This window comes from Lacerta agilis, chromosome 2, assembly GCF_009819535.1.
Source record: "Lacerta agilis isolate rLacAgi1 chromosome 2, rLacAgi1.pri, whole genome shotgun sequence".
NCBI lineage: Eukaryota > Metazoa > Chordata > Lepidosauria > Squamata > Lacertidae > Lacerta > Lacerta agilis.
Window position 1 is genome coordinate 14,214,684 of NC_046313.1, and position 15,633 is coordinate 14,230,316.

Genomic DNA, 15,633 nt, shown 5'->3' on the forward strand with positions numbered 1-15,633 from the left:
CTAGCCCTTACATACTCTAAGGAGAACATCTCCACTCAGTATAGCATTACGTTGCCACAGCTAAGTATTCTGGTAAAAGGGGAAATGTATACAGTTGGTGGAAATGTAGTGGTAGGGAAGCATGCTTGACTTGGTTTTGAGTATACTGTTGTGGTCCTCAGTTTTCTAATTAAAGAACCTTTGTTTTCAGTGGGATGGGTCCTCTATACTACCTCCTGATATATACTTTGTGTCTGCTGCAGGCTCCATTTCCTAATGGTGGATTTGTGAATGGCTTCAATTCACCAGGATCGTACAAGACAAATGCTGCTGGATTAAGTATAGCTCGCCCATTCCATAGAAACCGGTAAGAAAACTGGCCACACCCTTTTTGGGAGTCCTATGACTGCATCTGTCTTGTTAGCCATTCTTTTGATCAATGCAGCTTTCTCCCTTCTGTCAGTTTAGCCATTCGGAGACAGATTCCGGTTCACAGAACTTTCAATTCCAAGCTAGAATTTGCTTCCACTGTTCCTAGCATCAGCTAGGAAACAGCTTCATAGATTTATATTTGCTATAGCTCACCACTAAAAAATTTTAAGTCTTGGGTGTAGTTCGCAATAAGATTTGCTGCTGCTCTTGTGATATGCATGGGCCATGGGACAATTACAGTTTCTTGGCTACAAGCATGTCTCCACCCCTGTACTGAAGGCAATGACGGGTTGTGAAAGGAGGAAGAAACCACAGAATTTTACCATGCTTGCTGTGCTCAAGAGAAGCTGCTTTCACAGCAGCTCCACAAGAAGCAGAGGAAAAACAAGGTGTGAGACCCAGCAGCAGGGAGAAGGTAGGGAACTTTCAGACACCTTTGCCCACTCCTGTTTGAACTAAGCAGAATTTAGCCCCCACTGTTCAGCAGTGATTAAATCCTGCTGCCTTAGCTGTGCAGGTGCACAGCCAATGCAGAATTTAATACTTATCAGTGGCATCAGCATTGATGGGCATGTGGATATAGTTTAGGGGAACAGGCTATGTGGGCCAAATTGGACCCCTTGGAGGCCAAAATTTGCCTGTGAGCCAAAGGTTTCCCCACCCCTGCATTGCAGGCTCATTCTTCTGTTGTATTGGCTCAGGTGGCCGCTTGAAGTGTTTATCAGTGACACACCTAAAGGAATGCTCTCTGCAGTTGGGTGTGCGGTGGAGGAAGTGTAGTGCAGTTGCACAGTACAACATTTCAATGACAGGTTCATTTCAAGCTATTTCTGTTATAACAGACATATTGTCTCCACCTCTGTAATTCATTTACCAAATTAGACTCTATTCTGATACAGCTGTAAAGATTTGAGTGTAGATTTGCTCATTCATAAGAGAAGAAAAAATCCAGTAAATGGGAGCAACTCATAATTACAGAAAATGATAGTATGCTAGGTTAACACAGTCATTGCTTTCTGTGAGATTTCATTTGCCAACAGCCTTTGTACACATTTGGAGAGGCCAAAGTTCAGGGTTGTCTGACAGTGTCACTAACAGAAGTTGGACTATGATACGGTAGTTTCAGCAACAATGGGACTTGTGGTACTGGTTTTTTAATTTTAACTGAAACTCAATAAAACTTGGCTTGTGTAGGTACTTGGCTTTCTAAAGCCTTTAATAAGACAGGTTGAGACATTTTGGTATGGACTCAGTTTCAGATGCCACCAGCATGTGGAACCCACTTTCTGTGGAATTGCTTGTACTAAGTGAAAATGTAGAAGATGCTGGGGCGTGCTCTTTATGATTATTTTGGGTCCAAGTAACTTGATAAGCACTTCCCACGAACGGTTTCACTTGTGCACACAAAGTTTTTGGTTGTGCACTGTCAGGTTTCAGATGCAAATTTCCTACATTAATGTGTTTAGGAAAGGTTGTTTTAAAAGAAAAAAATTCTGTAGCAATGAGTAATGTAGTTTTGCATCAAGTGGGTAGTCCATCTCAAAGCATATTATGGTAAATATCTTTCATATCCTAATTTATAGTTGCCATAGTTTGGAGATTGACTAGAAAGTTTCAGAGTCTTCGTTTTTAATCTAAACCAGAAGATACTCTGGTTTAGGCAGTATGAATGTGTATCTGTCTTTTCCAACTGTTTTAATATTATTTACATGACTGTATAGTAAGCTTTTAAAGTTTGGTTTCAGAGCCTTACGAAATTATCTAACCACATTGGAAAATGATTTTCTCCTTACAAAAGTATGTTTGTCAGTGGGCATACATTTTAGGGAAATAAATATCTTGGCCTGCCATAACTACACCCCCTCCTAGCTGAACAAAATAATCTTGGAGAATATCCTGTAGGATCAAATCACACCACAGCTTTGGAGATACATATGCCTTTGAGTAATATTTCTTGACAGATCAGACGGTTGCGCATTTTTTATTTTATGGCAGCATCAAGAAGGAGCTGTCGATTCTTAGTATCATCCCTGTGATGATAAATATTGCACATGAGAGAGAAAATGGGCCTAACAATCAAAATCTGAGCATCTCTTAATATTCTCATACTTTTCTCTCCTGCTGATTTCTTTCTTTGGCCTCTCTTTCTCTTGCTTAGGCTAAGAATGTGTGCCCTTCTCAATGACAGCTAAGATTATGAGATCTGAGGGCTGGCCCACACACTTTGAAACCTGGTTTTAAAAGCTTCATATTTCTATTTAATTGTACTGTGTATTGGTCATAACATTATTCTGGAATTTGTAAATTGTTCATTTGGTTATTACTAGTGTGATTTGTATTATAAAGGTAAAGGTAAAGGGACCCCTGACCAACAGGTCCAGTCGTGTCCGACTCTGGGGTTGCGGCGCTCATCTCGCTCTATAGGCCAAGGGAGCCGGCGTTTGTCCACAGACAGCTTCCGGGTCATGTGGCCAGCATGACAAAGCTGCTTCTGGCAAACCAGAGCAGCGCACGGAAATGCCGTTTACCTTCCCGCTGGCGCGGTCCCTATTTATCTACTTGCACTTTGATGTGCTTTCGAACTGCTAGGTGGGCAGGAGCTGGGACCGAGCAACGGGAGCTCACCCCGTGGCAGGGATTCGAACTGCCGACCTTCTGATCAGCAAGCCCTAGACTCTGTGGTTTAATCCACAGCGCCACCTGGGTCCCTCTAATTTGGTTATTACTAGTGTGATTTGTATTATACTACGCTGCAATTCTTCAGTTTCCTATAAGGAGTCATTTCTCAAAAGAAAAGCTATAGAAGTCTCTGCATTTAGGTCTTAAAGCATTCTGGACCCTCTTGGCAGCTTTTGTTGATGTCCTATGAGGACTTTGATAACCTCCTTGAAATGGGGATGGACGGATTAGCTGATTCCAGTTACTGCAAAAAGAAGTAGTAGTTACCAACTGTTTTCTAAATATAGTGACATTTGAAGTTGAATCAGTTTACGGTTTGGGCCAATAAGTTTTTCCATTAAGGATTAGATTTATTAGTATTGTGATACTAAATTGATGGCTGTGCACCCCCTCCGCTCACAACAGACGGAATAGTTTAGCAGGGTGTGTTCTGCTCAAACCTACCTTACAGTGTTTCCAGCTAATACTGATAATGAAAATAATAATGACTGCATTTGGGGACCTTATTTTACAAGCTGTAAGCTTAGTGTTGACTGGGTACCACATCCATACAGGGAGTCAATGCATATTGAAACTTGAGTGGTTATTTTTTTAAAAAGGGGAAGTAATGATCTGTTTTAACATGATTAATTGCACCCCAAAAAAGAAAAATTATGGAGACCCATATTTTGCCCTATATTTTAATCTCAGAATAGGTGAGGACAAAGGAAATGGGGTCATGCTCGTTTGAAGGTAGGAAATGAGTGGTTGGATTTTGAGCAGAACCTGAAAGAGGGGATTAGAGTGAATTATATAGATACACAACTTGACATGCACAAAAAACCAAGCTGAGTAAAAAAAAAAAATCCTTGTTTTTGCTTTCAAACATTGTATTCTGTCAATTCACAGTTGTGATGCTGGTGGCCCAGGTAGATTTGTATTGTTATTAGGAGAAAATACTCCTAGGCTTCCTTAGTTCTTAATGTGTTGGTGGTTTCAAAGGGTAGAGCCAGTTTAGTTTGTTGACAGGAGCACCTTTTTGTACTGTTGGGTTAATTTATGTCCACATATTTTACATATCTAGCGTGAAGCCTCATTTCCGATTGTCAAGTAGTTCTGAACATTCTGCTGAAGTGACATCCACAGTCAGTGCTGTGTCCGTAGGAGATGGACAGCTGCATAGAGCCAGCTCGAGAAACTTTCAAACGGAACGGCAAGGAAACACATTGTCAGGACACCAAGATCAAAACTATTCACCGAAGGATTCTTCTGTTACACATATAGAGCAAAATGGTGATTATGGCATGAGCAGAGGCAGGTAAGGAATACATAATTTACAGGTGTGCTTTAAGGTTTCTGCCAGCTATATAAAGCCGCATTATAATGAACTAGATCATTGGTCTATCTAGCCAAGGATGTCTGTGTTGACAGGCAGTAGCTGTTGTCAGGCAGGGGTCTTTCTCAGCGCATCCAGTGCTCTATTTTGTCAGCATTTAGACCTGGGACTACTTTGCTACAGTAAAGTCTCAAAGCTGCTCTTAAAACAAAGTTATACAAACAAATGAAATTCATACAAATGCTGTTCTTAAATTTAAAACTCAAAATCAATAGCAGACTAAAAGTGAGTAATAAGAAAGGAAAATACCCTCTCTCACACATCAAATATAATCACCAAGACTTCCGGCTGGCGACGCCATAGCGGGTGGTCGGGGCTGCTTCGGCTGCGAGGCGCCCGATCCATCCCGGGGGTTAGGAGCCCCGCAACCGCAAAGCGGGGCTCCGGTTGGGGTGCGGGAAGAGCGTCCCGCACCCTGGGCTCCCCGGCTGCGCCCACGGAGGCTCCGAACCCTTCCCTTGCCCCCCCTGTAAAGGGGGAGTGGGGGTGAAGGGACAACGGAGCCGGGCTTACGGGGATATGCCCCAACCGGGATGCAAATGCGGCGACAAAGCCCGCGGTGAGCGTCTTAGTTCTACCTTTGAAGAATGGAGCCAAAGGAACCCGGTGGTCGTGAGTAACTAATTTGACCAGAAATCGAGCTTTTGGAACGATCCGGGGGGAAGGAGAAAGGCAGCCTGCCTTCTTCCCTTCGAGTTAAAGAAGCTAACCAATTTGAGCAACTGCTGCTACAGGACTGCTACAATGTGCTTAAAATTGATACATGAGACTGGTAAACTTTTTTCTTGGGAAGTAAATTAGTGGAAAATATCTCCATTTAAAGTTGCGGTATCTGCGCTCCAGTTTAGGAAAATGGCGATGAACAGAGAGGCAGGAGCAGAAATTTGATACCCACTTCCTCCCCCTCTGCCAGTATGCTGGGCTTCGTCCTTGAACTGGTACTGAACTCTGGACTAACGGACGAACAGAGGCTCACTGCTTTGAAGGTGGAACTGCTGTACAGGAAAGTCAAAAGTCTTGTGTGGGGGTCTGAAAGAGAACCAATTGCCCACAGAGGAGGCTTTTAAAACTTTTAATACTTTGGAAGAAAGTCTTGCCAAAGAGCTGAGAGGGTGTCTGGGAAGATGGAGAGAAATGAGTGAGCTACTTCGGAGAAGAAACTCGCCTTTTGGGGGTGGCAGTCCCAAGGCGACGGTAAGATTTGTTATATCCAGTCCCCGAGGTGTGAGCTCGGGGGCCAGGGACAGAGAATTATGGTTTTTACAAGAAGAAAAGGAATGCTACAAAGAACCGGAGAAGCTGAGAGACGACGAGATGGATATCCTGGAGCTCGTGGCAAGGAGAGTTTTGGACTGTGCCTGGATCCGTGGACGCTTGGAGAGGGAAGCCACAGGGAAATTCAGTGTTGATGCCACCAGGAGAAGAATAATGGACAGAGGGGGTGTGGGGTGAAACACTAAGTAAAATTTGAAGTAGCCTGTCATGGAATTTTGAAATCGGAGGGTGAATACTGTCAACAATCTTTCTGTTTTATTTTTTGTTTGAATATGAAAGGAGATATTTTGAGTTACTATGTTATTAGCAGCAGTTTAAAGGATAGAAGAGATAGATATGATATAAATGATTGGTGAAGATTCTAATGGAAGAAGAATTATGATGAGATATTACTACGATGATGCATTGTTAGTTAAATGTTGAATATATAATTGTGTGTAACTATATAATTGAATTTGAATTTCAGGAGAAATGGTTATAAAATAGATTAAGGATATGAACTCGAAGGAGAAAGGGCAGGGGAAGTCAATGGTCAAGATATGAAAATAGAAATTTTCTTCTTAAAGAAAAGATGCAACAAGAAAACTTGACACTGTTTGTATTTGTTTTATCAGTGTATTTGGTTTGTATTTGTTTAATTGTAGGTGTGGGTGTGGGTATATGTTGTTATAAGAAAAAGGTCAATAAATTCTTATAAAAAAAAAACAAATATAATCACCAAAACTTTGAGCTAAAATAGTCCCCAAACCACCACAATATTAACACTGGTGCTGGAAAGATATTAGTGTTAATTCTCTGAGGGAACCTTCTCTCTACCAGCTCTAGGGTGTCCACAAAACTGGGCAAACTCCAATAAAACACTGGGAATAAAATATGGGTGGGCATTTAATCATACCAATAATCTGTTGGCAGTTTTAGCAGCTTTAAAAATAGTTCAAAAGTTCATGGAAGCTTCTCTTTGCTTATTTACAGGAGAAACATTTTCAGAGGTCGGAGAAGACGGGAAGATGACAGACTTGTGGTAAGGTTTTGGGGTTACTTAAGGAATATTTGTACTGTAAAACAGCCCCTGTGATGGCCATTCATGTGCCAAAAGAGGTTCTGTCATTTCCAAAATAGTGGCTTGGGCCATTCCTCCTGCCCACGTAATGGAATTAGATTTCACAGACATACTGCTCTCAATTTCCATTGAATATATTTTCTTGAAATCTCATTTTGTGTGAATTTCAATAGTACTTGAACTGATATGGTTCACACTTGGGACTTCTGAAGAGGATGTTGTGGCTGCTTTTTGCTTCTCCTTTGGTCCTGTGATTGCTGTAAGTGAAGTCGTGGCTTGCTTGGTTTAGCATATCATCTGGACCCAGGCCTGTGGTTGTCTCCAGACAGACCACAAGCTGTGTAACCACAGTTTGTTCTTAGGCTTACTGGAAGATGCAAATGATGAGCCTGGGTGTGGATAGCATGCTAAGGCAAATCATGGCACAGCAGTGCAGCAGCAGCAGCATAACTGCAGTCTTCTATCCAGGAATCTCCTGGCTCATGCTTTCATTGAAAGCCACAGTCTGATTTAGCATTGCGCATGAACCAGTTCATTGTATTGCATGAATATGACTTGCAAGGGTATCTGGATGGGGGCAAGAAGTGTATTACTCAATTTCTTCTCTAGATTGAATATTGATTGGGGCATAGTATGTTATTCCTTCACAGTATATTAACATGTTATCTTCTTTTTTAGCGGCCTCAGCCTTCAGTGGAAACTAAGACTTTGACACCAAAGTTTGACTTGCTAGCCTCGAATTTCCCTCCATTGCCTGGCAGCATGATAAAAACACAAGGGGACCCAGTCTTAGAGAGTAGGATGTCGGACGTTGTTAAAGGAATAAGCAAAGAAAAGGTACCTAATCTCAGTGCTTGACCTAATCTCAGAGCAAGAAGTGGAGGTTAGAGTGAGTCTTGCCCTAATGAAGGACATAGATTGTTAGAAGAGAGCAGGAAGTGGCTGCCTCCCACCAGCCTGGCCCCAAATCCTGTGACCGATAATAAAACAAATGCACCCCTGTCTTGGAATGCTTGCTACACAGTTCGTAACCTTGTCTTGCTCCAAGGGGTCCATACAGGAGCACTACGTCTAGTGAGAACAGGACTGCTGAATGTCTGGGTGAGAAATCTGACCCAGGATTGTTTCAACTACCCTTGTAAATAAGCCCATACAGGTTAGTAGCCTGCAGAATGTTTAGTTTCCTGCTTAGGGGCTGACAAAAGAGGGAAGGAGAGCGAAAGTCAGGAGGCCAGTGCCCTGGAAGGTTTCACCAGTGATGCTTGCCCTGGGCCTGCCTATATTTATTATTTTGCTTGGCTCCTGAATCAGTGCTAAGTTCCTGAGTATAGCCACCATTTAAATTTTCCACCATGCCCCTATGTAGCATCGCTTTGGAGCCTGCCACTGCTATCAGCTAAGCCTACCACAGGGCACAGTGACAAGAGTTGGAGACCCATTAGATACAAGTTTGCTGAAGACCCCACCAGACCTGTAACTAGTCCTGTGAAGAGATCTGTCGTCGTCGTCCGTCCCCCCACAGCAGCTTGCTGTAGGTCTGTGCTGAGTATGGAAATGGCTTGCCTCCTCTGAGGGCATGTCTAGTTTTCTATGCTGTGAGCATAGGAGGGACTGAGAGCTCCACCCCTCCTCTGCCAATTCCCGCACTCACCTGCATGCAGTTTGTGGCCACTGTGGCTACCAGGTTAGTGCTTTAAATACAAGACTGATTTCACCCCTGCTATGGCTGCTGTTGTGTGCAGTGCTGGAGTAGACAGGTGCAGCTGCTTTTACAAACTTGTAAAGGATCCATTTTAATGTATGTACTCTGCAGGCTTGATTGAATGACATTCCTATTTTAAGATGTTTGTGTGCCCCTTGTTTGTGGCAGTGACTCATGTGAATTGTTATCTTAGTCTGTATTGTTGAAAACATTGTTTCTTTTGCTTCCTCTAGGAAAACAAAGAGTTGCCAGTTGATTGTATAGCATCTACTCAGGAAGAGCAGGGCCAGAGTACTGTTCAGCCTGTCATGAGTGCCAGTTCTCCCTGTGAGATTGATGTTCCTGGATTAAGGTAAGGAGACAAGTATTTTTAAATTGCACCTGTAACTATCTAGCTGCATTGAAAGGGAAGGGCAAATATATTTATGTTTGTTTTAGTACTAGAGGCATTTTCTGCCAGCAGGCTGTTCAAAGTGACATGCAATCAATAAAAAGAAAACCAAGGGGGAAAGCAAATTACAGGGCAGCTAGTTAAACAAAAGACAACAGCAAATAATAATAGTTTGGGTAAAAAGTTGCAGTAAGTGCATTTATACTCAGAATGCCCTGCCCTTTTTCCTTTAATTGATGAATGCTTTGTGTGCTCTTCATGTTTGTAAGAAGTAGTTCATGGTGCTGCTTATCTCCTCAGATGTCTGGTAACAGATTGTTCTGTTTTGAGTAAAAGGTACTGTGCAGTAATCTGGGTCACCATATCTGGTTATACTGAACATCCTTAAACTAAGTAAATTCTTAAGAGCTCACTTGTGAGTCTTAGGAGCAAGCACATTAAATGGAGGAACATGGTTGCATTTGGAGCCAGTTCAAACATAATTCTAAGCCAAACAATGACTTGGTGCTGATGAGCCCCTGCAGTGGAGATTGAGACCATAGCACACTTCCGGTTTTGCTCTGTTAGCCAAGGAGAAGCCGTGGTTTCCTTAGTGTTAAGTGAATCTGGGCTTATAGTTTGTTTCCCCTAGAGAAGCCACAAGTGGTAAACCCAAGAAACAAGCCTTTGCTACAACTAGTTGCTTGAAGTGAGACAACCCATGAGCCTGAGTTTTGACATAATACTAAACCCAAAACACATAGCTTAGTCCTGGGTAGTACTGCCAGACCAGGGGAGGAGAGCGGTGGCTACACCCACATATTTGCTTGTTTTGTGCCAAGCCACTTATTTGGCTTTACATTCCATGCAAACTGGGCTGTTGTATTTTAATGTTTATCAGACAAATGAATGTAAAAAAAGTTTTAAAAAATGTGTTGCTCATATGACTAGTGCATAGCAACACAAAAGGAGAAGGACCTATGATGTTATGATTAATTGTGCAGGAGTGGGCTGGCATTGTGTGTGATGATGCGTTTTCTAGGTATGCTCCCATAACTAGAAAATGATTGCTTTGGATGCAAGAAATCATTTACAAGAAGCCCAGCTAGTTCCTGTGGAAGATGTAATATCAATCTCTCATTGGATTTACCAGTGCCACTCAGCCAGATAAGCTGGAAGAGGTCCAAGCGCAGAAAGAGGTTGCAAGCCAGACTTCGCCACCTTCACCTGTGTGCCCCCTCAGTACTGTAAAATCACCTAGGACAAACACCACTTCATCTACAACCAGTACGAACACAATGCCTACTGTGACAGTACAGGTAAGGGTGTCTGCTTTCAGTGGGTTTTCAGTGACACCCCCAAGCCTTAGGGAATGTGGGAATTTCACCCCAGTATTTGCAGTAAAGGTTTGTGTTCAGATAGAGGGGGCTGTTGAAAAAAATAATGAAATAAATCTGTGCATTGACTGAAGAGAAACTACTTTGTTTTTATTTTAAAATGCTCTCCAGCATGCTGTACTTTTGTATTCTGGCACACTAAAACCTTTCTCTTTGACACCCAAAAGCAACCCCGGAAGCTCAGCTATGCTGAAGTCTGCCAGAAACCCCCAAAAGAGATGGCTCCAGTTCCTGTTCAGCCACTTAGGGAGCTGCGTACCAATGTAACCTCTCCTGCCAAAACAGAAGAAAATGGCACCCATGAAAGAGCTGGAGAGAAGGCGTGTGAAAAACCTGAAGGACGGGTTAAGGACTTTGCTGTCTTCAGGGGCAACGGGCCTCCCAAGGGAGCCGCAGGAAAAATCAGGGAACAGAGGCGCCAATGTGGACGTAGGTCTTCTCCTCAGGGAGCGCCTCGGCGTGTTGGCAAGGAACAGTATGTGCCACCACGATCACCAAAGGAAAATTGATCAAACTTTTTATTTAATCATAACTATGGACTAATGAGCAGTAGAGGAGAAACTGGCCAGCTGTGAGAAATAGAAATGTGGGGAAAGCGGACACTGAATTCAAGAGCACAGAGTTTGCGGTGTGAGAGTGCTTGAAGAGGTCCCAATATTCATCTCAAAGTGATATATAAAATGCTGGAGGAATTGAATCAATATAAATATGATAAAAGATTATAATTTTTGTAACTTTTTGTTTTAATTTGCAGCGGGTTTCCTGCCTGAAGGTAGAGTTTTGGGTTATGAATTAGTTTGTTGAAAATGAGGAACAAATACATACACATGATAGCATGTTCCTCACCTGGAGAAAGAAGAGGCAAAATATTTTTTCCCTTTTTTTCTTTTTTGAAAGAAGCATTTCTGTAAAAGTTATAAATTACTTTTTAAATCTATTTAATGTACGGCTTGTAGGATGATGTGTATGCCATTAATGGCCTTGCATTACAAATCAGCCCCCAAACTGACATGCTTGGTCAGTATGAATGAGTGTAGCCACATACATGTTATGTCATGATTTAGTCACTGCTGATAACTGAATGTACTACTGTAGTATTTTGTGTTTTGGAAATGTAGTATTTGAACTTACTAATTTTGGTCAGCTTTTAAAACTATTTTGCTTTGGATTATACAAACAGCAAGATTAGTAAATGAATAGTGGGCAAGGTTTTAATTTGTACTTGCTTTCCCCCTAATTAGGGATTGCATTATTTTTATTTCCCCCCACTGCTTTAGTATTTTTCTCTAAATCTTTATTACAGAATTATGCACATCTAGCTGGAATGGTAATTCCAGTACTGATGCAGGACTAATACAGAAAAAGTACACAGCAAACCATTTCTTGGTATCACATTTAATGACCTTGGATTTTCATCTCTTCAGTATGCTTAGTTGTGTAGAAGTAAGGCAAGTCAGTTTGAAGTTTGGCCTTGCTATGATACATGGATGGGCCTCTAGAGTGACTTGTATTGATAGATACTGTATATTGGAAAAAGCTCTTTCTACCGAAAAAAGCACTTCATACTATACTGGAAATCAGGTTTTGTGTAGAGGGCAGACTTTTAAAACAGCAAGTTTGGTAACTAGGTTTTCTTGGTTTTTTAGTGGTGATAGCCATGGAAACTTCCAAGTTAGTCTGGAGAACATTGGAGAGGATTTTTACATAGTTTTATGTTAATTAGATTAACAACATTGTGTAACGAGCAGTCTGGGTTATAAGCTGGTAACTGTAGTAAGTCATAAAAGGAATAGGAAAGCGACAAGTTAAATCTGCCAAAATCTGCATGCTAGGGTTCAAGGTTCTGTATTAAAGTGTTAGGGGAAAGTATCTTGCAACAACAAAGTGTACCTTTCTTTAGTTAATAGCAAGTATAACAAATCTAAAGTTGTTAGTTGTGAACACTGGAAAATGCAGTTGCGAGATACTACCACATCCTAGTTTATATATGCTAGTGATAACTTTAAAATGTCAGTGGCAGATAAATAATTTAACTGTGAAAATGTTCATCTTCTGATTTTCTTAGCCAGATAACCCTTGGCAATTTTTACTCAGTAGGCATTCTCTATCAATGGCTTCGAGAACACTCATATCTATTTTTATAAGTATATAAATATATATATAAAGTTAGATTTGTCATTTCTCTAACTTATTATTCAGCTTGGCAATCACTTTTTTATTTGATTGAGAAGTGTATATGTACTTACATAGTTGATATTCTTTTTCCTATGCATGTTATTAATCATTACTCATTTTAAAGTACATGTGCTGGGTTTGGCAGTCTTTAAATTTACACAAATCATTGATCACATCTGTTAACACAGAAACCCATTTTGGTTTACTCATAATGCTATTTTTGTATGGACATAACCCACAAAAGGTGAAAAATATTTAAAAGTGTTAAGAACGCTGCAAAATGTATGGAGGAGTACTTCAAAAATTCTTTTTTAATAACATAAATCTAATTACTGCACTTGGAATGGAAAAAAGGTTGAACTGCTACAGTTATCCTTAGGGTAGACACGTATTGTGACATTGCAAACTAAAGATGTATTCGAATTTATAAGAGCCGACAGGAGTTCTGGAAATATATATAGAGTTGCCATTCAGAGAGAATGTAGTTGTTTGGAAAGGGGCTAATCAAAACAAATTACCTGGCAATGTGAGTGTGTGAAACCTAACCCTGCGTTATGTATCTACGTATGGGTAGAATCTTTGTTCAAAAGCAGATCAACTTGAAAGCGTAGCTCTTTGCTTTATTGGATGTTAAAACAAATAGAGCTCACAATTACTTTATTGGGAGTTAAAAATCTTGACCTATGGAAGGGATGTGTTATACACCGTGTGTGTGTGTGTGTGTGTGTGTGTGTGTGTGTGTGTGTGTTATGGCTCTTGTGCAATGTATGTGTTAAGTCTGTAAAAACAGCTTTTTCCAGTGTAAAGTTACTACTCTTGAGGGCTCAAATATTTGGTAACTATCAACTCAATTAACATAGCCTCCCCCCCTCAAATCTACTATAAACTTTTAAAGGAAATAATTAAGTAAATGCAACTGTTAAAAAGAGAGCGAACAGTGTGTGCTGTTAACTTTTCTTGCAGTTATTGCATGATTAGAAACTTATCTGGGCTCACTATTGCTCTTTTTCATTCTCAGGCAGTGTCTTGAGTCTCCATCCATCAGTCTTCCCATATTACTCTGGAAACGAGAAATAACATCTTTAGAACTAGATTCACTGCTGGCAATTCTGCTGTTTTATTGTAAGAATGTTGAATGTGGCAGTGCTTGTTTTCTGCATAGTTTTGCATTAAAGTGTTAATGGACAAAGCATTCTTATAGTTACTGGGAAATTGAGGCAGTGAACAACCAACATGTGAACCCTTGTACTTTGTCTATTAAAAATACTGGATGAATGTAATATATACCGGCATAGCCTGTACTGGTAAAATTAACCAAAACAAGCATTTTCATTGTAAATATTGAAACAGTGGAGATGAAGCTGATGTTTGCATTTCATCCGTAAAACACCAGTGTCAAAGCTGTCAACCTAAATGCCATTACCTTTCTCCTTAACAGGTCAGTAATGGACAGGCATGCCTGTTGAGTCTTATTAGTTAAAATAATAATAATTCATTATAATGGCAAACAGCTTTCAGTTTCCTCAACTCTCATTTGTTGGTGATTTTATGAATGTTCTGAGTTTTCCTCCTTTCATGTTTTTAGGATTGGTAAATAACTCTGGGTCCTATTATTGTACTTATGTTCTGGAAGTGAAAAAAGGGGGAGATACTCTGTTGGCATGGAACCTAATATTCCTGCTTTCTTTTTTCTTTTCTTTTTTCGATTTAGCTTGGCAGAAAGTGTGATGCAGATTTAGCAGTAGGTTAAACTAAACCCATCTTACTGACCAGAAGAAAACTTAAAGATGAAACTGGGGCAGATCAGTAGCAATTAAGTGACTTTAAGCAATGCTTTTATTGTAGTAAAATAGCTATGGCCTTACTATTTCATCAATATTGGCTAAATGTCTCAATATGTTCACTCTTTTTACTGTTACCCAAGTGAATTTTCACATGAGGAAAAAAAAACCTGCTACATGTGTACAGATTTAGAATTTGTAAAATGCAACATTATATACAGACAAAATGCAACAGAAATGCACTTTGGGCTGGGGGGAGCTTAAACTTTTGTAAATTGTGATTACAACAAATATGCAATAGGTTTTTTTCTTTAACTTTTGATATTTCCTTCTGAAACATAAGATTGTTACCATTAATCTTTAATGGCCTATCATGCTCTTATATGTGTGTGTATGTGTGTGTGTTTGAGAGAGAGCAGATATTCTTTGTGTGGGTTTCCTTTAGGGTGGTACATTTCATTTAAAAAAATCATTCTTTGGTTGAAAATTAGCTGGGTCTCCAGCCCTGGACTCTGGAAGACATCTGATGAGTGTATTAATGTAGGTTTCAGAGGATATTAAATGGAAACTAATCGGTCTTCAAAGTAACCTGTAACAGCTTCAATAATTTTATATTTAATAGCTGGAGGGTGTGTGTTTTCTACAGAAGATTGTCATGGATAAATCCCCCCCCCCTCAAATATATTTCTGATGTAACTGGCTAGTGCACAAATGGTTTCAGTTCTTCAGTCAAAACCACTCAGTTATGTCTCTCCCGGAAAAGTTTGGTTTCTGGTATTTATATTCTCACTTTTCTGAGACTTCTGTTTAAAAAAAAAAGTAATTATCTGGATTCTCTACTTTTGTCAGTTTGGTTTATTCCTGTTGTCAAAGCTGTCTAAAACAAAATTGTGTAAAGTAGGTTCATGCTTAATTGTTAAAATTATACATGTATTTGTATTTGTTTTTGACATTGCCAAGGTGCTATGGGAAACTGAAATAACCGTTAGAAGGAAATAATAAAATCCACCTTAAAAAGACACACATCCTTTGTCCAGATGCTAAATGACTTGGTATGCCAGACCTATTACTTAAAACCACTAACTGATCAAAATGGAAGGATGGGCAGGAACTACGTGCCTGAAGCTAATTGTTGAGACACTCCTAAATAGGTGGATCTTAAATGCCATTATGGCAGACAGGCTACTTGATGTTGGTTCTTACCCATACGGCGAATTAACTACATTGGGAGTATAGTTGTAGATCGGGAAGGCGCACCAGATGGTGTTGCCCCCAGTCAGCATGGGCAGTAGTTGAGGATTTTGGGAGTTGTAGTCCATATGGAGAACCACAAATCTGCCCCCCCCCCCCCCGCTGTAGAGGACGTATAAGACAACAGCATTCATCCTTTTAAATTTCACCCTGAAAC

The 15,633-nt window shown here is 40.4% G+C and overlaps 1 protein-coding gene across 2 annotated transcripts in view; it reads left to right on the forward strand.

Annotated features, from left to right (window-relative positions):
• The window catches only part of LARP4 (La ribonucleoprotein 4), a 36,324-nt gene extending 21,076 nt beyond the window's left edge, over window positions 1-15,248 (forward strand). The window contains exons 9-15 of one of the 2 annotated variants that reach the window (XM_033138690.1): window positions 243-346; window positions 4,154-4,387; window positions 6,713-6,761; window positions 7,479-7,637; window positions 8,736-8,854; window positions 10,026-10,191; window positions 10,437-15,248. In XM_033138690.1, the coding sequence (XP_032994581.1) occupies window positions 243-346; window positions 4,154-4,387; window positions 6,713-6,761; window positions 7,479-7,637; window positions 8,736-8,854; window positions 10,026-10,191; window positions 10,437-10,778 (1,173 nt within the window). In that variant the 3' untranslated portion in view covers window positions 10,779-15,248. Of the gene's footprint in view, window positions 1-242; window positions 347-4,153; window positions 4,392-6,712; window positions 6,762-7,478; window positions 7,638-8,735; window positions 8,855-10,025; window positions 10,192-10,436 lie in introns of those variants that run through there. The other variant, XM_033138691.1, reaches the window with a different exon arrangement.
• The last annotated feature ends 385 nt before the right edge of the window (window positions 15,249-15,633 follow it).